The following is a 24,150-nucleotide window of genomic DNA, read 5'->3' on the forward strand; positions in this document are numbered from 1 at the left end:
TTCTTGTAAAAATGGAGTCTTTTTTTTTCCGCCACGGTACAAATTTAGACATTATATGATTATATCCATTTCCTCATATATATGTACATATATATATATAGAAATACGACAGACGACGCGGAAGGATCAGGACCTTCGATTTAGGTGTTCTAGGTTTGCATCATCGACGTATTCTCCAAATTCGTGGAAACCCCAACGAGAAACGGGGGGAAAAAAAACCCGAACTACGAAATCTTCTGTGGAACCTTTGAAGAGAATTAAGAGAGGGGTTAAAAGGGACGACGATGTGTTGATTACAGATGACGAAAACCTCGACGGGCGGCTCGTTTTGTGAGGTGGTGTGCTTCGTTTTCGCTGTTAGATCTTCTTCTTCTTCTTCTTGAATCCCGCAGTCTCTCTGAGGTCAAAAAGTCCCCAAATTCACTGAACTCGCCGTTTCTTTCTGCGATTCTTTGCAAGATCTGGGGAGGTAACTCTCTGAAATTTCACTTTCCCCGTCTGTTTTTCTCCCTCGGAATCTGGGTGTTTTCATGGTTCGTTCTATGTATACCCATGTCTCGTTTTGAGGAATTTGTTCGGGTTAAATTGTAAAATTTTTGTCCTTTTTATGTTTTGGGGTTCTTGAGTAAGTTTGAGCTGTACCCAGATGTTTTCCATGGACGAACACAAGGAGGAAGGTGAGTTTGTCCGTAATTGCGAGGAGTCTGTGAAAAGTGAAACCCTAGGTGGTAAGGTTGATGTTCCGTTGAAAGACTCTAACGGGGATGCTAATACAGCAGAGGGTTCAGATTCTGGTGTTTGTAATAGCGGTGACTTGGGTAATGGAACTGGCGGAGGTGGAGAGAACCATGGTGATGATGGGTCGGGGACTGAGACAGGAAGCTTAGAAATGGAAGATAGTGATAAGGATGATTCAGTTTCTGACGAGAAAACAGATAAGGCAGATGTAGAAAAAGCTGAGGAGACGGGTGTTTCTGTGGCGAATCTGGAAACTGAGAACGAGGATGTTGGGCATGATGATGATGATTCAGAAGGAACCGAGAAGATGGTTAGCTCTGCTGAGGTTGAAACGAGGGAGGCTATTGCGGAGCCAATGAATGAGAGAGGGGATGCAGAGTCTTGTGATGATGCTGAAAGTGGTGAGAAATTGGGTACCTCTGTTGAAGCTGAAATAATAGACGACACAGTGACGCCAGAGACTGAGAGGAGAAGTGGTGAAGTTGGGAGCGAAGTGAATGTTGTTGAGAAAGCAAAGTGTGATGTTGAGGTTAAAAACGGTGGTGCAAGTGATGTTGGGGAAACCGAAATTGTTGATGCAGATAAATGTTCAGATGCTGCAGAGAAAGTTTCGTTACAAAAGAGTGATGATAATGACAAAATGGATGTTGATAGTGAAGATATGATTAGCAAGGTCGAGGATGAGAAAGTATGTCCTTCACGTGATGAACAGAAAAATCTCGAGTCCGAGACATTAGATGTTAAGCCTTCAGAACATGTGCATGCTCTGGAGGAGCCGGACCAAGTGACAAAAGGGGAAACTGCTGCAGTTGTAGACAGGGCGGATCTGAAAGTGCAAGAGAGTAGCTCTGCTGCAGAAACATGTTCTGAAGAACCAACTGCTGCCATGAATCAGAAAGAAGAAAAAGGAGAAGCCATGGAAATTGATTCTGTTGACGGGGAACATGTGAAAGAGGTTGACCAACTTGGTGGTGATGCAGAAAATGCTGGCGAGGAATCTACCGATGCAAGTACGGTAGAAACCCAAGATGTTCCAGCGGGTGAAGCTGACCAGGAAGATTCCAATGTTGAAAAGAGCACAGAAACTGATAAAGAGGAACAAAGGGATAAGGATGTTACAATTGTGGATGTTACAGATAAAATCATATCTAAAGATTCAACAGACCCGGGCAATCCAATTGAAGATGCTTCTACAGGTGAAGTTGAACAAATGGATCATAATGTTCTTTTTGATCCAAATTCTGATATTGCCAACTATATTGATTTCAGTGGTGTATCATGTTGGTCAGGCAATATTCAAGAAATAAGAACTGACACTGGGAATGTATCTGGGGAAGTTACTGACACAAATAAGGAAGTATCCCACCAAACACACAATTGTGGTACAGAATCTCCAGCTTCTGCTGCAGATCATCTGGAAGATACTTGTGATGCAGATTTGGTTTCTTCGGTAGTTGAAGAAAACCGAGAAGAGAAAGATACTGTAGTACAAAGAGATGTGGTCGCAGAGCAAAAGGGTGATGCAAATGAAGCTCCTGATGTTGATATGGAAATGGCAGAGAAACTCGAGGCTTCTGAACATGACGATGGAACTGATTCCATTACTAAAACTAAAGGTGTGAAACGGAAGGCTGATGATGTCTTGGGCGAAGATTCATCACAAGAAGTTAGGAAGACCATTTCAGTGGCGAAGGTGTCTGTTAGCCCTTCTCACCCCCAGAAGCCATCCTTTAAGATCGGTGCATGCATAGCCAGAGCTGCTAGCCAGATGGCTGGCCCTCCTTCAGTTTTAAAGGGTAGTACTTTCGGTGATGATCTTTCTGTGGATAATTTTCTACTACAGCTTCAGTCTGCAGCAACAGACCCAGCCCAAGAAAATGTTGTTTCTGAGATTGCTGCTGGATTTTTCTTAGACTACAGAAGCTCGGTGGTATCGCTGCAGCCACCCCCAGATAAAGTGAGCGGTAAAAAAGGTAGACAGTCCAATTCTAGTATAGGAGGAACTGAAGCATTTGAGTTTGAGGAAATGAGTGACACGTACTGGACTGACAGGGTGATCCATAATGGCGGTGAGGAGCAAATTCCACCCGCTGAAAAAGGAGATTATCAAATTGTGCCGGTTGAGTTGAAACCTGCTCAGATTCAAAGGAGTCGTCGGCCATACACCAAAAGGAAACATGCTGAGAATAATAATAGTAATAAAAACTCGCTTTCAGCCTCTGACAAATCAGCGGGCTTTGACGAGAATGCACCGGCTGAGCTGATAATGAACTTCTCCGAAATGGATACATTACCTTCAGAGATTAGCCTGAATAAAATGTTTAGGCACTTTGGACCGATACGGGAATCTAAGACAGAAGTAGACAGGGATACCAGCAGGGCGAGAGTAGTTTTCAAGAAGTGTGCCGATGCTGAGGTTGCTTACAATAGCGCAGGAAGGTTCAATATCTTCGGGACAAAGGTTGTGAATTACGGTCTCAGCTATACAATTACAGAACCATTTAAAATTCAGCCTTATATCGTGTCCTTAGGCGAGGAGGACAGAGCCCTCTGTCTTCCATCTGAAAGTTAGGTTCCTCAGCCATGGTTCAGGTAAATCTGCCTCCCTTTACTTCTCCATGCTTTAATCTCTTCAAATGGCCTGTTTCTGCAAATACTCATTCATACCCAATACGAAATTTAGTGAGAGATGGATTACTCAGCCTGAAAGTTGGGTTCCTTTAGCTCGGCATCCATGTTTTATGTCACCAATATGAGGATATCTGCGATTGCTATCTGCTATTATTCGAATACACATCAATTATCGAGCCTAGACGTTGTCTGCTACATTCAAATTGGTAGTTATAGCAAGCAAGATTAGCAAGATTGTGGATTTTCGCCTTCCACTCGTGCATCCACAGTCCATGCTTTTAATGGGCACATGATTGGGTTTGACAAGAACATGTGTGCATCATCATCTTGAGCTTGTCATCATCATGATATGTCCTTTGTCTGCTCATGTTTTTAGGAGGAGAATCTGGAGAATCCCAGAGGAGGGTAAAACGAAATCAGGATACATGGAAGACAGTAGCTGTTGCTTTACCATTGTATTTTTTTTAGGGTTCTAGGGTTTTTAGTTTGTTGCAACCAAACCAAACCATGTTGAGGAAACACACCTGTCCGAGATGTGTATTGTTTGTTAGAGACTTTTTTTTCTTTAAATGTCTGTTTTTTTTATTAGGTCGTTCTCATGTTTCTTTGGGACCAATGTTGTCTACATGTTCTTAGCTTTTTTCTCTTAGTTTTAGGGTATGAAGTGAATTCAGAGTCATCAAATGATTCTTAGGAAAATCTGTTTATTAATCCCTTTTTTTTAAAAAATTGAAAACATGATTTGGTTTAGGACCGACTTGTGGAAAGAGTCCATTTTTACATCCCTAACCAATTCAAAAAGTATTTAGAGAGATTTTCTTGTCTTAAACTAATTAACCAAAATGGATAATAGCTATGGAAACCCATATCAAAGACGGACTTAGACGTGTCACTGGCCATAACTTTATTGCCGCATGCTTATAATTAAATTGAATTTGGCGCATGCTTATATCTAAATTGATCTCAAATTATAAGTTATAAAATAACCAAGCAACCCTTACTTATAAAAGGTCGATGTGTATATATGGTGTCAGACATCATCCTCTCACACGCTCACAGAGAGAACACGATTTCTTGCAAGCTCTCCAATAGAACCTCTCTTAAGATATTCTGCAGAGACTATATGCACGATGATGATGAAGGCATTTCTTGGTCTCTTCCTTCTCCTGGCCTTGATGACTTGCCATTCAAGTGAGATCTACTTGTCCGATATGTCATTTTTCTCCAGTGTAATCATCTTTCCAGTTGAAAAGGAAGGATTTTTCCATCTGGGTGCCCATTAATTTTTCATAATCTGAAATGGGTTTCGAAAAAAATCGATTTTTATCCAACATAATTGCTCATTCATGTTGAGTTCTGTCGTTCAGATGCGACATACTGTCTGTGTAAAGATGGGGTAGGGGACAAACAGCTTCAAGCAGACTTGGACTACGCATGCGGAGCATTGGCAGACTGTTCAGCCATCCAACCAAACGGCGCCTGTTACCAACCCAACACTCTTAAGAGCCACTGCGATTATGCTGTCAACAGTTATTTCCAAAACGCTGCTCAGGCAGCTGGAAGCTGTCACTTCTCCGGCAGTGCCGCTACCAGTGAGAAACCTCCTCCAAGTAAGCGATCACACAAAAGCCTCTATCTCTTTCCAAAGGTTCATAAACCCTTGTCGGGTTGGCGAGAAAAAAAAAAGCTGTATGTTTTTCTTATGATGTTTCCCTCTTGCGAAATCCCTGCAGATGTGGTTGCTGGTTGCGTCTATCCTTCAAGCCCCAGGTATGGTTTCCATTATATTTTCACTCCTGAATCGCTTTGTATAATGATTGGTATATCCTAATAATGACCAATTTAATTGCATTTTCCATATTTTTGCTTCAGCGATGCAAAGGCACCACCAACAGGAGGATCAGGAGGAGGAAGAGGAGGGTTTCCTGGAACTACGCCAAGTGGAACACCGGTCGGAAACACTCCCTACGGCGGCGGAACACCGGTCGGAAATACTCCCTACGGCGGTGGAACACCGGTCGGAAACACTCCCTATGGCGGCGGAACTCCGGTCGGAAACACTCCCTACGGAGGCGGAACTCCGTTCGGAAACACTCCCTATGGAGGCGGAACTCCGGGAGGTGGAATGGTGTTCGGAAAAGATGATCCAGATGATGATGATGATGAAGGGGGTGCCGCAAGTTTGCACGTCTCCTCTGCACTCGCCGCCATCGGGTTCTCTGCCCTGGTGTTTCTGTGGAGCCATTGAAACATGGGCTATGCTTTGTTTGACGACAGAGACTAGAAATATATATAAAGGCCCTCTTTTTTTTTTTTTAATGTAAACGAAGATAGTTTCGAGTTTATTACGTATCAGTTTCAATTATTAGAACATAGTTAATATAGATTTTCTTTGTATTTATTCTGCCATGTTACTCAATTGTGAATGTTAGTGCTTTCTATCAACTTTTTTTTATAACAAATTTAAAATAATTAATAACATTGTATAGTCTACATTTAGATACTTACTCGTACTTAATAATCTCTTAAAACCATTTACAATACCATAAAATGCTTACTAGTGTTCACTGTATTAGTTTAAATAAATTATTCGTCATTATTTTACTCTTGAAAAAACTATTTTAGTACATGATGTTTTTCAAGATAAATTGAAAAAAGGGCAATATTTAGTATAAAAATTAACGTAGAGAAACAACCACACCACAAAGGACAATATATGATAAACCATTTGAAAAAAAAAGTAAAAGAAAATAAATCGTGAGAATATTAAATATCTAATTTTCAAACTCGTAATATCAATTAGATCATGGAGATATCGAAATGAAAAAAAGTGGATAATAAACTAATTTACTACGTTGTGGGAAGAAAGAAATCTATTTATATTAATAAAGGAGTTTAAAGAGATTTGGTGAAGCCACCTAAGCATCTTATATGACAGTTTTTTTCATTTCTATTGGTTCATAAAAAATTCATTAGGTATTTATAATTAGAACATTTAATTTATATTTTTCATTGAATATAACAATTATATTAAACAAATAATAATAATAATAATCTAAAAAAATATCATGTTTATTACATAAAAATCATCTTGATCTTAATTTTACATATTATTTAGAATTTTATTTACTTATATTTATCTTTATTTTTCATCCAAGATAACTAAATGGTTAGGGATAATTATATTATTTGGTGTATAAAAACTTATACACCCAAAGCAAATTTTAAAAAAAAAATTTAACACAATAACGGTAAGACTTTGAAACGTGACATTTACTAGCCACTACTACTCACATTTATTTTTTTAATTAATATTATTTTACGTTTCTTAACATGCGTTCATATATTTAGTAAATACACTATATAAAACAAACATTAAAAAAAAACGTATAAAACTCTAGAACGTGCTGGTGATTAGCCCATTACTAAGCACATTTATTATTTTTCGTAATTAGTATTATTATCTTATCATGCATTGGTATTTAAATTAACTTACATGGTACCGAACAAAAAATTAACTTACATGGTTTCCATGGAACCATACCTTCACGAGGAGAATCGGGCACAATCTGGAAAAACCGACAGTGGCTTATCGCTTGATCAGAGCGTCATACGGATCTAAAACAATAGGATGTGGACATCGTTCAGAGCATGATCGATCAGTTCATGATACAACCACAGAAAAGAGACGAGTTTGGCTGTTTCAAAAATAGTTTCAAGGAAAATGCATGAGAAAGGTGGGTTTCAATCGAGAGTTTCGGTGAATAAGTTGATGGATACTTGGCTGAAATCACGAGGGATCCGAATTCGCCCGTGGCTAGGTCATGTTTTCCGTCTCTCACTTTCTAAGTTCCTAGCTATCGCCGAAAAGATTTCAAATTTCCCGACTAACTTCGCAGAATTTACGTACCATTGACATGTTTTTTAAGGTATGCTCATATTTTCTTCACAAATCCTCCAATAGAAATTCTTATCTTTCCTATCGGTTTTCTGTCAGAGCTCCTGATCATGGTTTTATTGGAACGATTAGCATTAGCCACCTGGTTTTTGGATCCGGGTTGATGTTGGTATGTTTTAGATTGTTTTCTATAAACGTTTTTTCGGTGAATTTAACTTTTTTAAAAACTAAATTATATATATATATATATATATATATATACACACATGAATCATATATTTATAATTAATTTTTAATACACATTGAATACACAAAATTATGTATGTATATATATGCCTACATGTATGAATCTATATATATAAAAGTTAGATTTGAAGGAATATGGTAGAGCCATCTAGAATCCAACTCATCATCTGTGTGACATTTGTTTTTAATTTGTATTTATGATTTAAAAAATCATTAATTAATGAGCAAAATGTACATAAATAATATATTAATAATTGTAATAAAATAAAATATGAAATAAATAATAATAAGAGTTGAGGTAAATATACTTTGGTAACGTATTGAGAAAAGAGAGAGGATAAATTTAATATAAGAAAAGAATGGGGACAATTTAACGTTTAAAGGTTACGCTTAAAGGTTACCTTGGTAACTATTATATTTCAGTAATTTTTTTTATTAATTTGTTTGTTCAACACGTGGGTTTGACATTGACTATGCAGTAAGGTACTAATTTTTTTAAAAAAAAAACGTAGATACCCACCACTACCGACATTTATTATTTACTTATTTCCATCATTGTATATTTAAAATTTTAAAAAATTAATTGTAGAGTAAACCCATTTATTGTACTATATACTCTACTATATAACACCGATTTCTACCATTCGTTTCTCCTTAAAAAACAATACAACAAAAAAACTCTTACAATTGGAGTTTAAAGTGACAACGTAAGGTGATAGGAGTCACTTGCGCACAACACGATCCGGATCATCTTATTTATAGATAAAGTCGTCGAAGTTTCGGAAAATTGACAAGGTATGATAGTTTCAATCCTCTTTGTTTCATCCGCGTTATCATGTTTTCTATTTAATGCTCTTTCAAATATGGTTTTGGATTTGATTCTTGGATATAAGATGTTTTTAGTTAGATCGAGATGATAATCTTTTTTTTTGTTATATATGCGAGAACCGGTAAACGACATATATATCCATATACTTATATTAAAACATGGAATCTCTCACCATCTTCTATAATTTGTTTCTCCTACAAATACAGTGGAATGGTCTTGGGTAGTAGTTAGTGTTGAAGATTTGATTTGATGCTAGGATGATATGTGATACGGCATTGCTTTTTTTTCGCTGGAGATTTGTTTACACTGAGCGTGGAATTGCATTGTTATCGACAGCTGATAGGATTTCTGTCTTTCCAAGTGTCCGGAATATGACATTATGCTGGCCAAACACGAAGCTTGTCATGATTATTAAGCTCGGCCTTTACAGTCGTTAACGATTATTACCAAGTAAATACCCAAAGCATCCATCATATATATATATATATGTTATCACTCCGTATATACTAAAGATGGTTCCTTTTGTGTTTTTTGATCATGATCATGGTGATTCTGTATCCACTCCTACATTCTGTTTTAGTTATGGAAACGATATGCAGTTGGAGAGACTCCGAGAACCGGTGGTTCAGAGATGCAGGTCTCCGAATCTCTTTTCTTTATTTCGACGAGACTGACATTTACCCGAGCCGATTTAATCTGCGTAGAAACCTGCATACTCAAGCTAACTTGAATACGGTTAAGGCGGTAATATAGGGAAAGCTGTAAAACTAACTTGAAAAGGATCTTGTGCAAGTTCTCGCCTAAAAATCTAGCCAAATCTCTCATGTTTCGGAGAGACATGGTTATACTACGTCGTGTTTAAGTTTTTTTTAGCTACAATAATTGTTGGAATAACCATGGAAAACTTTCTTCTTTAGTTTTGTCTTTCTTTCTGATAGACAGAAGTTAAATGTGAGCTTATCATTTGTATTTTTATTCCCTCATACTCTTGATACATGTTTGCTTGGTCCATTGAAAACATAAACAAAATATTGGAAAATTAATAAAATTCAATTCAATAAAAATATTCTTTATATGTTAAGTATAAATTGGAGTTTGACATATAAACTTCTTATTTGGAAAAATTTTACATTTAAATTTCCTATACTAAGGATGGATAATTTTATTTTATATTCTCATTTATCTTTTTATTTTAAAATTTAAATTTATATTTCTAAATTATCCCAAAAAATATCATACATCATATCTAATTTTTATATAAATAAAAATATTGAGCTTTAAATATAATCAAAATTTATATCAAAGAAAATGATTTTTATACAAACTAAAATATTGTGTATATAATCATTTTTAATTCAATAATGTTACAAATGATAACTAATAAAACCAAAAAAAAACCAAACGGTCAAGACTAAATAACTTAGTATTCATTAGTCCACTACATGTGAAAAATACAAGGAGAGCCATTAGATGCTAAGCTTGGTGCTATAAAAGTCGGTGTTTAGATTGCTACCGCGACCACATCACGACTAGAGTCTGTCGGTGAAATTCAGTAGAGCTAGCAGTGTAATCGTGTTGTTGATGCCAGAATCAGTCATCGAAAAGTATGGTACATGTTCGTGTCGAGGAGTTCTGGAGGAGGATTCCGATCTTCATGTTGAAACCCGTTTCAGAGGTCGCCCTTACCGATCACGCCGAAACTGTAGTTGAATATGGTGGCATGGTTTCCATTGACTATGATAGCTACGATCTCTTTCGATCCAACCTCTACAATCTCTAATAATATAAGTTATGTTCGAATAGTTATAGCCAAAAGAATGGTATGGTATGATTATGTTCCTTGCAACCATGTTTGTTGTTAATGGTTAATGGAATTTACATGTAGAGAAAATGGGGTTTTAGAAAGTGGGTTTTACTATTAGCTACAGCTTTCGTAATGAAAAATATGAGTTTTACTTCATGGTATAGACGATCAAGGTCCCGTTGTTGGCGGTGAATGCGACGACCTCTACGAGAGTGTAGTCGCACCATGATACCGATGAGGAAGAAGAACCCATATTTGGAAATGGGAATAAGGGTGTTTATGTCCAAGGTAAGAAAACTCTGAGAAAAACGAGGAGAGCAAGGAGGAGAATGAGACCGATATGGCTGAGGAAAGACGTGGATCAGTGAGAGATTGCAGAAGAAGAGAAAGCGAAGAAGAGAATGAGTTTCATAAAATGTTCTGAATCGATCGTTGGTGCGAGATCTTTTTTTTTCCACTGGTGTGAGATCTTACTCTTTAATTCATCAAAATCTGGAAATTTGGTTTGATATTAGAAACATGGATAAATATAGAAGTGAAAGAATGCACAAATCTGAAGAAAAAAAAAAAGAAAATGAGAGAAATCTATGGTAACCGAATGAATCAATGAGTTGACGAGTTTAATTGTATTTCAAATATTAATCCAACTCATAAATAAATACGTGTTAAAAAAAGATATATAGAAAAACCTTATCTATTAAATATGTGTATAAGTCATTCACTACAAAAGAACATTCAATTAGCAACGAAATTAGCAACGAAATATATTTCGTTGCAAAGTTAGCAACGTTTTGTGACGAATTTTTTTTTGCAATGATTTTGCAACGCATTGCAACACAACATTTTCGTTGCAAAAGCGTTAAAATTATACGAAAAAAAAGAAAGTAAATATTGATAAGTTTTATAAATAAAGAGTGACTTCAAGATTCTGTCTAACAGATAAAAGTGATCAGATGATAAATTTTATATTGTTTGACAGAAAGTAATTCTATCAAAAAGATTGATGATACGGCATGTAATATTGATAAAAATAAATTTTGAATACGTTTATACAATGACTTAATAATAGCTTTGACAAACTAACATCAAGATCTATCAGATTCGTCAAATTATATATATATATATATACATAATAATTTAATAATATATTTTTTACTATATTCATATCAAGAGTTTATTTCAATGGAAAGATAAATATTTTACATTAACAATAACAAAAATATGCACGGGTCCTTAACTAGTCTATATATATAAAACTTGGATTTGGAGGCTTCTCATGAAGCCACCTAAGCATCTACATCATCATTATTAGATTAAATATCATGCTGACGTTAAGTTTCATGAATTACTCCAAATAGTGGCAGTTTCACTTTTAGGTAATTAAGGTGAATTTTGTGTATTTGAATAGTTATAGTGTATCGACAATTATTAGCCACTATTCGCATTCATTTTGACGTAGGAACGTGTTGTTTATTCCAAGCTTAGTGGATCGTGGATAATAATTACACACCCACTCTTTAGCAAATTTATTGTATTCAATTGTTTATTCGTAACTTACCCACCCGTTGGACGATAAATTAAGACACATCATCATAATAGGCCAAAACAACAAGATCACATTTTTCTTTCTTTTCCTACATCGCTTACAGAATTTTTAAGTATGGATCATCTTCCTTCCTAAGTAACTTTTTCGGATTTACGAGTCGGCCGACCAATGCAGCGAATTATCGGTCGGTTGTTACGGTTCTGGGAGTCTAGGAATGCCAAAAAAATAGAGAGCTTATGAGCCTTGATTTTCTCCTCATTGACGAAAAGGTATATCGATCAACACAATTATATATTTTTCAAATTTATATATTTTAAAATCAAATTATATGTGATTTAATTTATACCATTTTTATCTTATTATGTTCTTTTCTTTTCCAGTCAAATGTACTTCATGGCTCTATAAATAGGCAACGTATCGGAACCTACAAAAATGATCTTCATGAAAGCCACATTTACATAATTACTGATTTCGAAGTTGTCAGGGCTACTCAACAATTTAGACTAACCGATTTCAATTTGTCATTACGGTTTACGGAACGAACAAATATTTTTGAAGCTAGCGATACATCTATCCAGATATCTACAGAGTTTTTTAGATTTCGTGATTACAGTGAGCTGATAGCTTTGGCTAACAAAAATGCCGAGTTTCCAGGTGAAATGCTATATTTTTCCCTTATGTTTTCACCCCTAATATTATTCTTGCTATTTACATTTAAATTTTCAACAACCATATTCCATGATACTAAGTTTTTAGTACTCTGTTCTAAATGAAGACGTTATTGGTCGCGTCCGAAACATCAAAGATATATAGGAGGAAAGGATTGTTGTCGATCTCCAAATGACAAGGTAAATAAATATATAGTATTGTGTAATTATTTTTTTCATTATTACATATGAGTGTTATATTTAAATTTCCGTTTTTAATATGTTTTTTGATGAATATGTTTAACTGATATTGTAGTACCAAAGATATTCGTGTTAATGCATGGGATATGAAAGCTGGAGATTTCCGTTTGAAATTAACTAATTCGGGTATACAACCTAAAGTCATTTTGGTGACCAATATAAATCCTAAATTTGTTGGAGGTAAAATTTTATAAATTATTTTTATTTTTATTTATCGACACTATTGTTATTTATATTTTTTATTTATTGCTATCATCCTACACGAATACCATATATATTTATATAATATATTTTCTGTGAATATGAATGTGTCCATGTGTATATATATTGGAAATAAACATTCATTTGTTATACAAACAACCTAAGAGCATTCCTTTCCGGACATTAAAAAAATGATGTACGAGTCCATATATATTTATTTAATATTAAAATATGCTTATAGGTTTTGGGGTCTATGTCTGACGTAGTATTTTTATTTTGTTGGTATTTATTTCCATTGGCTTGCATTTGTATTTGCTCATGGCGTATAAATACACCGACAAAAACACACAAAATTTTTTGTTATTTTTTGTAAAGGTTAGAAAATTTATTTGCCACAAATATTTTTTTATTAGAAAAATATCACAATTAATAATCAAAAGTGTTACAATGGTTTTTTTTATGATGTATGCATGTTATATTTAAATATCACCTCTGCGTCCAGATTTTTTTTATGACGAAGTTGATGCAATCAAGAGATTTATAAACATGTATATCTTATTAAATTGTTTCTTTTTTTATCAAAATTTTATGAGATTATATCATAATATTTTAACGCAGGTTTAGTGATAACATCGATGAATCTTTAAAGATCGAGGAGTCCGTTCATACGATTATGAAAACGGAGAGTGTTTCTATATTAGAATTAGAATTGTGTGATTTTATTACAATATCAAAAATTCAGGTACATTTATTTACATATGTAAAGATATTTAATCTGTTTTTAATCATATGCATAATTCAAAATACAATCCTATTTAACTAATCTTTTTATTTTAATATAGGAAGCAGATTTTATTTGTAAGGCCACAATTACTGGTGTTGCCACCAAAAATGGTTGGACTTATATTGGATGCGGAAAATATTCTAGAAAATTGGCGAGAGCATCATCATCTTTGGTTTGTCAAGATACAAACGCAGTCAGAGTGATAAGGTATTTATGTTAATAATATTTATTAAAACGTAATTATTTTGTATCAATGGTTCTCAATTGATATATGTCTTATAATTTCATTTTAATAGGTTTCGCGTTGAGTTAATTGTTGATGATGGTAGAGATACCACTTTCTTCACTGTTTTTGATAGAGATATGACTAAATTGTTTAATGTACGTGCTTTAGAAACAATTGAAACTAACGTAAGTTATTTTTTATATTTTAAATTCATTTAATATTTTTTCTTTTCGTATACTATTCATCACGCAGAATATTAATATAATATTTATGTATTTAATTTTTTTTCATGTGTTCCAAACATAGGTCACTCATCTATCTGACACCGAAAATACCACAAATTTACCGAAGTGTCTTGAAAATATCATCGGAAAACAATTATCATTCCAAATTAAAGTGACACCGTATAATTTCTCAACAAAACATCATTCTTTCACCATGTCACACATATTTGATGATGTTTCTGGATCCAAAGAGTGCAAAACTACAGGAGCAAATACCCCACAGGTAATAAGATAAATATTTTTGTTAAAAAGTTTATTACTACATATATGTTATTGTTATCTTTGCATTAATTACTGTAGGACATTGCACAAGAAAATTCCCAACAAATCGATGAAGATTCCCAACACATCGATGAATCTCATGATGCTAAAAGAGCTGGAAAAAAGCAACGCTTCAATTAAAATCATTATTCTCTCGGATAAATTTTCACTTCACCTTGGCTTTCATATTTGTAGATCTGTGATTTTGAACTTATATGCATTTTCAATGATAACTGTCGGACTAAGGTTTTGTTTTCCAAGTATATTTGGTTTACTGTTATGAGTAGTAATTTTATTTTTTATAGGTTATTTTTAATATTGTCGCATGCTCATGATAATATAACTTCTCCACTGGCATGGATTAAATTATTAATATTATGAGATACTTTTGATTATAACATCCCAGAATCCAAGGAGCTGACACACGTAAAATGCCACTAAGATAATATCGCGCCTAAAATCATGGATGTATTTGAAATAAAATCAAGAAATGGAAAGTTAAATCTAATATTAAACCAAGATAAATGATGAGACACAAAATAAGATATTACGTATTTAATATACAATCAGTTTTTTATATGAAATTCAAAAGTGTAGGATGGACTTTTTTTTATGGCAATAGATCAATTAACATATTGCCTATACATTATTATGTATATGTGTGTGTCAATGCGAGGGATCTAGAAAATTAAATTCTTTTGTTTTGCGCATCATTTTGTCGACCCATTTCCAACTGGTACTTCTACCAACAACATCGTGTACTGCTCTTCGCATATTTGTGCTTTTCTTTTTTAACTAACTGGTTTCTTATATCTTGCGGGTAAGTTTCAATATCGTTGTTTGGATTGTTATTTTCGGTTTTTTGGATGTTAATTCTGGTTTACATCGGATTTAGGTTTATTATGTTTCGATATTAAAACGCTTTATAGATTCCGATTTTCATCATGCATGCATCGGCTTGGATTCATCGTTTTTAAATACATGAAATATTACACTTAATCAAATAATTTCCCCTCATCTCCACTTCCTGGACATCTACGTTTGTCTGAAGTATGATATATGTAAGCACCAATACTTTTATATTCTATATTTACAAATATCGACATAAAAAACGGCTCAATAATATTCTATCTTCTCTCTTTTTTTGGTAACAATAATATGTCTTCTCTTTACGAATCATTTTTTCTTGAAATTCGCTCTATAATGAATTGTATTATTACATTCAATAAGTTAAAAAAACAAATAAAATACAGTAAATTTATTTAATACGAAACATTATATGTAATATGAATATATGTTAAAAAATGTCGGAAACTAAATTCATATAAACCCCGACCTAGAATTTTAAACCATAATATTTTCTGATTTTAATTTCTAGCTTTGTGTCTTTGAAAATAGCTACCCCTAATATTCTCTAACCAAATATTCTATATTTGATGTCGACATTTGCTATGCATTTATTCCGACGGAGAGTTTTTTTGTTGTTGTATCAATTCGGAATGTTCATGTTTAGATATATTCTGCCACTTTATTTAAAAGCTTATATTCTAACGTTTTCTAAGTAATGGCTAAATTTTTTGTTTATATTGAAACAAATTCATATCTTTGTCTAGGTTGGCATATATTGGTGTATCTTAATTGTTTATTTTTCTTTTTCAGTTAAATTATCTGTTTGCACTTGTCCTCGATTAAGGATTGTAAACATGCGGAAACCCATAACAAACACGTCACGTAATCACCAAATATTGAGCAGAACAGAAACAAGTTTGTTATATTTCTAAATAACTATTAATTATAAAATTTTAATCACAACTCAATTTCTAATTATTTATTTTTAATCATAGGTGTATTGCGGGATTATATTGAATGTCGTTCATGGCTTGCCGACAAGTATCTTATGGTTGTTGATCCAATACATCCAATCTCATCCACAATGTAGAAAAATACTACAGGTATCATTATATATATATATATATATATATATATATGATTGTGTCTTTAAAAACCCACTATATATAACTAAATAAAATATTATGTATTCCCTCTTATTCGACAGTTTGTTAAACACAGTTTAATTTAAAATACTAAATAATTTATTCCAGCGGAATGTGCAAAGAGACGTAGCATAAGACAAGCGATTGTATTGGCCAAGCATGCAATGCAATATAAAAAAGGTTTGAATTTTATGTTTCAGTTTTGAAGTGTTCATATAATTAAGGTAGACTTTATACAGTAATTGTAAAACTTTAGTTACATATTACGATGTACATGTTGAACAGATCACATATTTCAATTTAGAATATATCAATCCAAATATCAATTACAGTGTCATGTTAAAAATTAAACATTATATAATCAAAGTTTTAAAGGAAAATATTATGTGGTTTATTGCAAGAGAAAAAAATCTTCTAAACCAAATTATATCACCCAATGAGCGACACAATTACATTTTGTCAAAATTATGTATCCTTACATAATTATATATTTATGTCACACCAACGTATAAATTGTTATCATTTTAAGATTTCTCCAAAATCATTTTCCCCCCTCTTTGCTATGTTAATAGTGAGGGTTCTATTGGATACAAGTTTAAAAATTCAGGGTTTTACATGGGATAAACAAAATTCATGTTTTGAGATAAAAAAACTATTTTCCCTTATATAACAATATTTTTAAACAAAAAAAATATTTCTTTTCTAAAAAAAAATTCTTTATAACAGTTCACAAATTGTTACTTAAACTCATATTTATTCATCAAGTAGGTGTATCCATCACACTAATTTTAACTAAATGAAATAGGAAAAGTCTTCCAAACCAACTCTACTGCTGGTGATCTCCTTCAGTGTTCATACTGGCAAGGCATTAGTTTGGAAAAAAGAGAGTATTGGCAGAGATGGTCGCATCGGCAATCTGTTGTATAACATATGTTGCATGCAAGGTCGAGTTAAACTGCCTCCAGTGCAAGATCCTCCCATATTCCTGGAAGAGTTATACAGAAACTCAGCTTCATTTCGCAAGAATGTTAGAGCTTATAACTCAATTCTTGCATTCATCTCAATTGGTGCGAAGATCGACCAATCGGTAACATCAGGAAATGGACCTTATACGTTTAGAATCCACGGACAAAATCATCATCAAATAGGTTCTTTGTTACCGGCTGAAGGAAGACCGCCCCAATTTGCCCAACTTTATATATATGATACTGCAAATGAGGTTCAGAATCGTATGAGTACACTCAATGGAACATCAAGTGCTGGAGATTTAGATGAGAAAATTGTCACAGGCAATTCGGATGATGGATGATTTTAATTGTCTTGCAAAGATATTTAGAAAGGCAAGAGATCGGTACGAATCAGGCGAAATCTCAGATTTTACAATAAAGCTGGTACAACAAAAACATCGTGGTAAGCAATTCGACCCTCCAACCAATGAGGAAATTGCTGGTTTGATTGTCGGTGATATGTCAGCAATGATTGGTGAAAGAGATGTGGTATTACAGCTCAAACCCTCCAATCATTTGTACCGAGTAAGCGATTTCCATCCATTGTTTATGAGTCTACAATATCCGTTATTATTTCCTTACGGTCAGTATGGCTTCCATGATGAAATTCCATACGAAGATGAGAGAAACAAGATTAAGAGGTCATTTGTTACCATAAGGGAATTCTATGCATACCAGATACATACACGATTATCTGAAGGAATGACAATTGTAAAAGCTGGTCGTCTATTTCAACAGTATGTTATTGATGCATACACTACAATTGAGCAAGAAAGAATCCGATGGGCCAGAAATAACCAAAAGATCCTAAGGGTGGATCTTTATAATAATGTTTTTGATGCAGTAGATAAGGGAGACACAAATGCAAAAGTGTTGGAAAAAAGGATAATTTTAACGCCTTCTTTCACTGGCGGCCCACGATACATGGTCGAAAATTACCATGAGGCAATGGCTATCTGTAGATGGTTTGGGAACCCAGATCTATTTTTCACAGTGACGGCAAATCCAAAATGGCAAGAGATATCTGATCATCTAAAAGCCTATGGCGGTGAATCTGCACACGATAGGCCATACATTGAATGTCGCGTATTCAAGATGAAATTAGATGACATATTAACAGATTTGAATGGAGGCATTTTTTTCCAAAGCCAATTGCAGGTATAATAATAAGTTTTAAAGCAATTGTAATATAAAATGATACATATTATTTTTGGTTGTACCATTATACTAACTTTGTGTATCCATTACACTATAATAATTGCAGTGATATACACCGTGGAATTCCAAAAACGAGGTTTACCCCATGCTCATATACTTGTATGGTTGGATCCTTTGTACAAGACCCCTATGACAAATGATATCGACAAATTTATTTCAGCAGAGTTGTCGGACAAGGTAACCGATTTCGAAGGATTCAAATTAGTTGAACAACATATGATGCATGGTCCCTGCGGTCTAGACAGACCACGCTCCCCGTGTATGGAGAAAGGAATGTGCACGAAAAAATATCCACGACCTTACACATAATATACAAGTGTCGATAAATCAGGATATATCGTATACCGTCATCGGAATGATGCGTCCACTGTGATGAAAGGAGATATAAAATTAGACAACCATTTTGTGGTCCCACATAATTTAGAGCTACTGAAGAAATACAAGGCTCACATCAATGTGGAATGGTGCAGTAAATCTAGATCAATCAAATATCTGTTTAAGTATATCACAAAAGGAGTGGATCGACCAACCATCCTTATTCAGAAAGGTACAATTGCAGTACAGGGGACAGATAACATCAGAGACAGAGTGCATCAGATAAATGAGATAAATGACTATCTAGAGTGTCGCTACTTATCGGCATGTGAGGCTGTGTGGAGAATACTGTCCTTTCACATACATTATCAAAAAACTTCGGTAACAAGATTACCGATACATCCCCCAAATAAACAAAGCTTGATATTTGATGATTCAACAGATCTTGAAAACGTTATGGCACGACCAGGCGCACGGGATACAATGTTTACAGAATGGATGAAAACAAACAAAGAGTATGAAGAAACAAGGCATTTAACATGTGTTGAATTCCAAACAATGTACGTATGGAATAGCACTGGTAAAAAATGGACTCAGAGGAAGAAAGGATTCACCATCGGAAGAGTTGTAAACATCCATCCAGCTGCTGGGGAGCTTTACTATCTAAGGATGCTAATCAACGTCATAAAAGGACCGTGCAATTATGACGAAATCTATACAGTTGATGGGGTTAAATACAAGACATTCAAGGATGTTTGTCAAGCTAGAGGATTACTGGGTGGAGACAATGAATGGAGTGAGGCAATAGATGAGGCAGCGACATGGGTAACCGAGGCCCAACTGCGAAATCTATTTGTTACACTTCTAATATATTGTGAAGTCGTAGAGCCACATAAACTATGGGAGAAGTGTTGGAAATCACTTGCTGATGATATACAATACAAGAAGCAAAAGGAATTCAATTTTCCTGATTTGCAGCTGACAGATAATGAGCTACAACAATATACTCTTACAGAGGTTGAGAAACTATTGAGACAAAGTGATAAATCATTGTGTGATTTTCCAAACATGTCGTTACCTGATAAAAGTATGCTCGGTCAAATCGAGAACACTCTGTTGAGAGAGTAATTGTAATTTGATGAGCAATGGGAGAAAGAAGAACAAAAAATTGTTTGCCTCTCTCAATGAAGATCAAAAAGTGGTGTATGATGCTGTAGTTGATTCTATTGACAACGGAAAAGGAAGACTTTTCTTTGTATATGGAGCTGGTGGAACGGGGAAAACGTTCTTATACAAAACAATAAATGCGAAGTTACGATCAGAGAAAAGGATTGTATTACCAGTGGCTTCGTCGAGTATTGCAGCAATACTTCTACCCCGTGGCAGAACAGCTCACTCTAGATTCAAAATCCCGTTAAATGTCGATGATAATTCAACATGCGATATAAAGCAAGGAACTATGTTGGCAGAATTGTTATCCAGAACTGAATTGATCACATGGGATGAAGCACCAATGGTACATCGTCACACATTCGAGACATTAGACCGAACAATGAAAGATCTTATGTCCCTCACTGATGAATCAGTCGCCGAGAAGACATTTGGAGGAAAAACTGTGTTGCTAGGTGGAGATTTTAGACAGATATTACCAGTGGTAAAACAAGGAGGACGTGCAAATACAGTGCTAGCAACATGGCATCGTTCCTATCTATGGGCATCATGTGCTATCTATATCTTACGACATAACTTACGACTTAACGGAGTTGAACAAGAATTTGCAGAATGGATCTTACAAGTTGGAAACATGACGGCTCATCATAGAGATATGAATCCTGATGAACTAGCTGAAGCAGATCGAATTCTAATGGACAAAGCCTTAATGCTACAAAGTACAGATGACCCTCTGTCAGTACTTGCAACAGCTGCGTATCCACGGTTTCTAAACTCATAGTTAGATCATCAGTACCTTAAAGAACAGGCAATCTTAACACCTAGAAATGAGAGTGTTGATGAAATAAATGTCTTTCTGCTCTCCAAAATTCCAGGACAAACTACAGAATATCTGAGCTCAGACAGCATTGGAATTGATAGCGCTCCAACAACTGATTGGCAAGCATTGTACCCCATTGAATATCTAAATACTCTAGAGTTCCCTGGATTACCAAGTCATCGTTTGAATCTGAAGATTGGAGTGCCCGTGATGTTGTTACGAAATATCAACAAAAAAGAAAGACTTTGCAATGGGACACGTCTAATTATTATTCATTTAGGCAAAAGAGTTTTGGAGGCAGAAATTCTAACCGGAGCAAACATTGGGGAAAAGGTACTGATTCCTAGAATAATATTATCCCTAATAGATTCAAGACATCCATTCACATTACGCATGAGGCAATTCCAAATAAGATTATGCTATGCAATGACAATAAATAAAAGTCAAGGACAAAGTCTTAAACAAGTTGCTCTATATCTGCCACGACCGGTCTTTAGTCATGGGCAGTTGTATGTTACTCTCTCCCGTGTTACCTCTGCAAGCGGATTAAAAATCCTACAGTTACGGTGACAAATATGAGGTCCACAACATTGTCTACAGAGAAATCTTCAACGGACTACCAACATAATAAGGTTAGATGTAACTACTAATATCCTCATATTACACAGTTTATATACGAATATTATTACCAAATAGATGTAAGAAGCTACAACATGTAATAAAATCATGCAATCATGCACATAATATAATATTTACAATCAAGAATATATTACTGGAGAACATGAAATAGAGTTGTATTAGAAAAAAAATTTATGATAACCGTTCACAATATACCAATATCCACTTAAAAAATAAAAAAAATATTTTAATCTACTAATCATTTTTTTTTATTTTTACAGGGACGTTTCGACAAGTTTTATGGGTAAGTACATCTTTTATACCGGTAAAACCAATGTTATAATCTTATGATCTCATGTATAAATTCATTATACAGTAAAAAGTATATTGATTTGTTAAATTATCGCCATTGTAGGATTCTTCAAAACAGAACTCCCCAACGACATCATCTCCCATGAAAATGAAATAGTGGAAAAGCATTCAAAGTAACCAGTTTATTACGGCAAGATTTCTAAGGATATGGGATGAAAAAAATCATTTCCATGGAAGTTCATTCGGTGTCACTGATTTTTTACTAATTGATGAAAATGTTCGTTATCCTGATTTTTCTTTTGCATATATTTATTATGATAAGAGCTCTTATTTTACCGACTTACAATTTTGCAGGCTGATGTTGTTGAAGGAAAAATTTATCAAAACCATGCAGAAACATATAGCAACATAATAAATGATATAGATATATTCGAAATAACCCATTTTAAAATTTTACCAAATAAAACTACATACAAGTTAACAGATAATAAATTTCGTATTTGTTTTATGAGACATACTTCTGTTAAAAAAGTAGATGCTACCAATTTCAATATTGCCACAGAGAAATTTCGAATCCGTCTACACTGTGATTTGTTGGCATTGGCACACAAAAAAGAAGACTTACCAGGTTTGTGAAATATACTCGATTAATGGATATATATATATATATGATATTCAATATATTCTCTCATATTGCAGATATTGTTGGAGTGGTAGCCTCAGTACAAGGATAAAATCTACGATTGTCATCATCGACTCAGAAAATCATTCTCCGTTTATTATTAAAAGAGTAAGTTTAGAACTATTACCTTACATTGCACTTATTATCATTTTACCAACCCATTTTTTAGAAATCAAATTAACATGTATTTTCAAACTAATATACAGCAAAAAAATCGTAAAACTTTCAATTTGGGATGAACCTGCAGCCTATATTCGTTCACAAATGGACAAGTTGAATATCAGAAGGAGCATCATGGTTGTTACTGCTGTAATCCCAAAGATTCTCGACGGTACTTCTTAAAACACCACATGTTTTATAGATTTTTTATATATACATTCATCAATAAAATTAAAGTATTAAACATCATTTTTTTTATAAAACAGGTGTTTTATCGCTCAACTCATCGTCATCTACAAAGATTTATATAGATGAAAACCTCGACATCATCAAAAAATTCCGACAAAGGTATATAAATCTCATCCTCAATACTCAAACGAATATTATATACAAGATTTACAAATTTATATTATCCGTTATCTAAACACTAAATTATTACCAGATATTGAAGACATCAGGCAGCGGAACAGAAGACAATCATAACACAACCACGACATCAAACCGACACATCAACTACGCAAAACATTTATGTTTCATCACTCCTTTACCTCTTCAACATAAAATATCATGATGTTATATTAATTCGATTGTATGATTATAATTTCTCCATATCAGACAAGTTATTTATCTCATTATTTACATATTGACATCAATAAATTATATACAGTTTAAATGGAATAACTAAACATATAGTTTATTATAGACATGCACAACCCATTTATACATTCACTGACCTGTCAAAAATATATATTATAGAACTCCAAAACACCATATATAAATTATAATGTTTTCCAAACCTATTAAAATAATCATATATAAGAATTACGGTTTTATTTATTATGCGTACGAGTTTGAACACATTCGACAAACATCGCGTAACAACTCATTAAAAAGGAACCTAAGTATACACATATTTAACCTTAAAACTACAACTCCTAATATTTATCGTTAACAATATTACTTCAATCTTGCAACATAACGCATTACGATAAATGCTAAAAATCTAGGATATACACAAATTCATTTACTCAGTATAAACTCTATAATTTATAAATAAATTTTAAAATAGATTTAATTTCAACATATTATTAAATACATAAAATCAGTAATCACTCGCGCATCGCGCGGGTCCTAGCCTAGTGGATAACAAAAGTGCAAAGCGGAAGAACAACATTCGAGACTGATTTTCCTAAACAACACATGTCATGCCATCTGTTTGCGAGTATGTTCGCAGCTAATAAGCTTCTGAATCATCTGGAGGGTTCGGGCGGAGAAAAACCGTCCTATTTTGGAATAGGAAAATTCCTGATAATCGTTCATTGGCGGGATCAATATCGAATTGCTACGATGTGTTTGGTCACATGTAAACCGGATAACGATGGTGATGATGATGTTGATGGTGATGTGGACTCAGATCTTTTAAAATGATGAGGAGTAGATGTTCTTCGTAAACAATGGGATCACAACAAAACAAGAGCTCAGAGCCTTCCTGAAACATG

General features: G+C 34.1%; 3 protein-coding genes and 1 long non-coding RNA gene across 9 annotated transcripts; all 4 read left to right on the forward strand.

Moving 5' to 3' along the window:
• The first annotated feature begins 123 nt into the window (after nucleotides 1-123).
• Nucleotides 124-4,018, forward strand: LOC104825235 (protein starmaker). Of its 3 annotated transcripts, none has more exons than XM_010557530.1 (3): nucleotides 124-1,934; nucleotides 2,028-3,330; nucleotides 3,746-4,018. In XM_010557530.1, exons 1-2 carry the CDS (start codon nucleotides 647-649, stop codon nucleotides 3,308-3,310), a joined length of 2,571 nt encoding a protein of 856 aa, XP_010555832.1. In that variant the 5' UTR covers nucleotides 124-646; the 3' UTR covers nucleotides 3,311-3,330; nucleotides 3,746-4,018. The 3 variants fall into 3 exon arrangements, with proteins under 3 accessions (XP_010555832.1, XP_010555831.1, XP_010555830.1); XM_010557529.1 differs by having other exon boundaries at nucleotides 124-469; nucleotides 631-3,330; XM_010557528.1 differs by having other exon boundaries at nucleotides 124-469; nucleotides 647-3,330.
• Nucleotides 4,019-4,505: 487 nt separating this feature from the next.
• LOC104825237 (PLASMODESMATA CALLOSE-BINDING PROTEIN 1-like) lies at nucleotides 4,506-5,695 on the forward strand. The gene is made up of 4 exons (XM_010557531.1): nucleotides 4,506-4,560; nucleotides 4,737-4,979; nucleotides 5,103-5,139; nucleotides 5,242-5,695. The coding sequence occupies exons 1-4, from the start codon at nucleotides 4,506-4,508 to the stop codon at nucleotides 5,615-5,617; spliced, it is 711 nt and encodes a 236-aa protein (XP_010555833.1). The 3' UTR covers nucleotides 5,618-5,695.
• A 7,289-nt stretch (nucleotides 5,696-12,984) lies between these two features.
• Nucleotides 12,985-14,646, forward strand: LOC104825238. 2 transcript variants are annotated; one of them, XM_010557533.2, is made up of 6 exons: nucleotides 12,985-13,176; nucleotides 13,420-13,543; nucleotides 13,644-13,792; nucleotides 13,882-13,996; nucleotides 14,118-14,318; nucleotides 14,396-14,646. In XM_010557533.2, exons 2-6 carry the CDS (start codon nucleotides 13,475-13,477, stop codon nucleotides 14,495-14,497), a joined length of 636 nt encoding a protein of 211 aa, XP_010555835.1. In that variant the 5' UTR covers nucleotides 12,985-13,176; nucleotides 13,420-13,474; the 3' UTR covers nucleotides 14,498-14,646. The 2 variants fall into 2 exon arrangements, 1 of the variants encoding a protein (XP_010555835.1); XR_773558.2 differs by lacking the exons at nucleotides 12,985-13,176; nucleotides 13,882-13,996 and having other exon boundaries at nucleotides 13,268-13,543.
• A 701-nt stretch (nucleotides 14,647-15,347) lies between these two features.
• Nucleotides 15,348-23,252, forward strand: LOC104825239. Of its 3 annotated transcripts, XR_773560.2 has the most exons (10): nucleotides 15,348-15,417; nucleotides 16,201-16,308; nucleotides 16,459-16,530; nucleotides 21,780-21,802; nucleotides 21,914-22,087; nucleotides 22,165-22,438; nucleotides 22,510-22,600; nucleotides 22,699-22,823; nucleotides 22,918-22,999; nucleotides 23,094-23,252. It is a non-coding gene; the product is annotated as an uncharacterized LOC104825239 (long non-coding RNA). The 3 variants fall into 3 exon arrangements; XR_773559.2 differs by having other exon boundaries at nucleotides 21,914-22,438; XR_773561.2 differs by having other exon boundaries at nucleotides 21,914-22,438; nucleotides 22,740-22,823.
• The last annotated feature ends 898 nt before the right edge of the window (nucleotides 23,253-24,150 follow it).

Source organism: Tarenaya hassleriana, unplaced genomic scaffold (genome assembly GCF_000463585.1).
Source record: "Tarenaya hassleriana unplaced genomic scaffold, ASM46358v1 Cleome43, whole genome shotgun sequence".
NCBI lineage: Eukaryota > Viridiplantae > Streptophyta > Magnoliopsida > Brassicales > Cleomaceae > Tarenaya > Tarenaya hassleriana.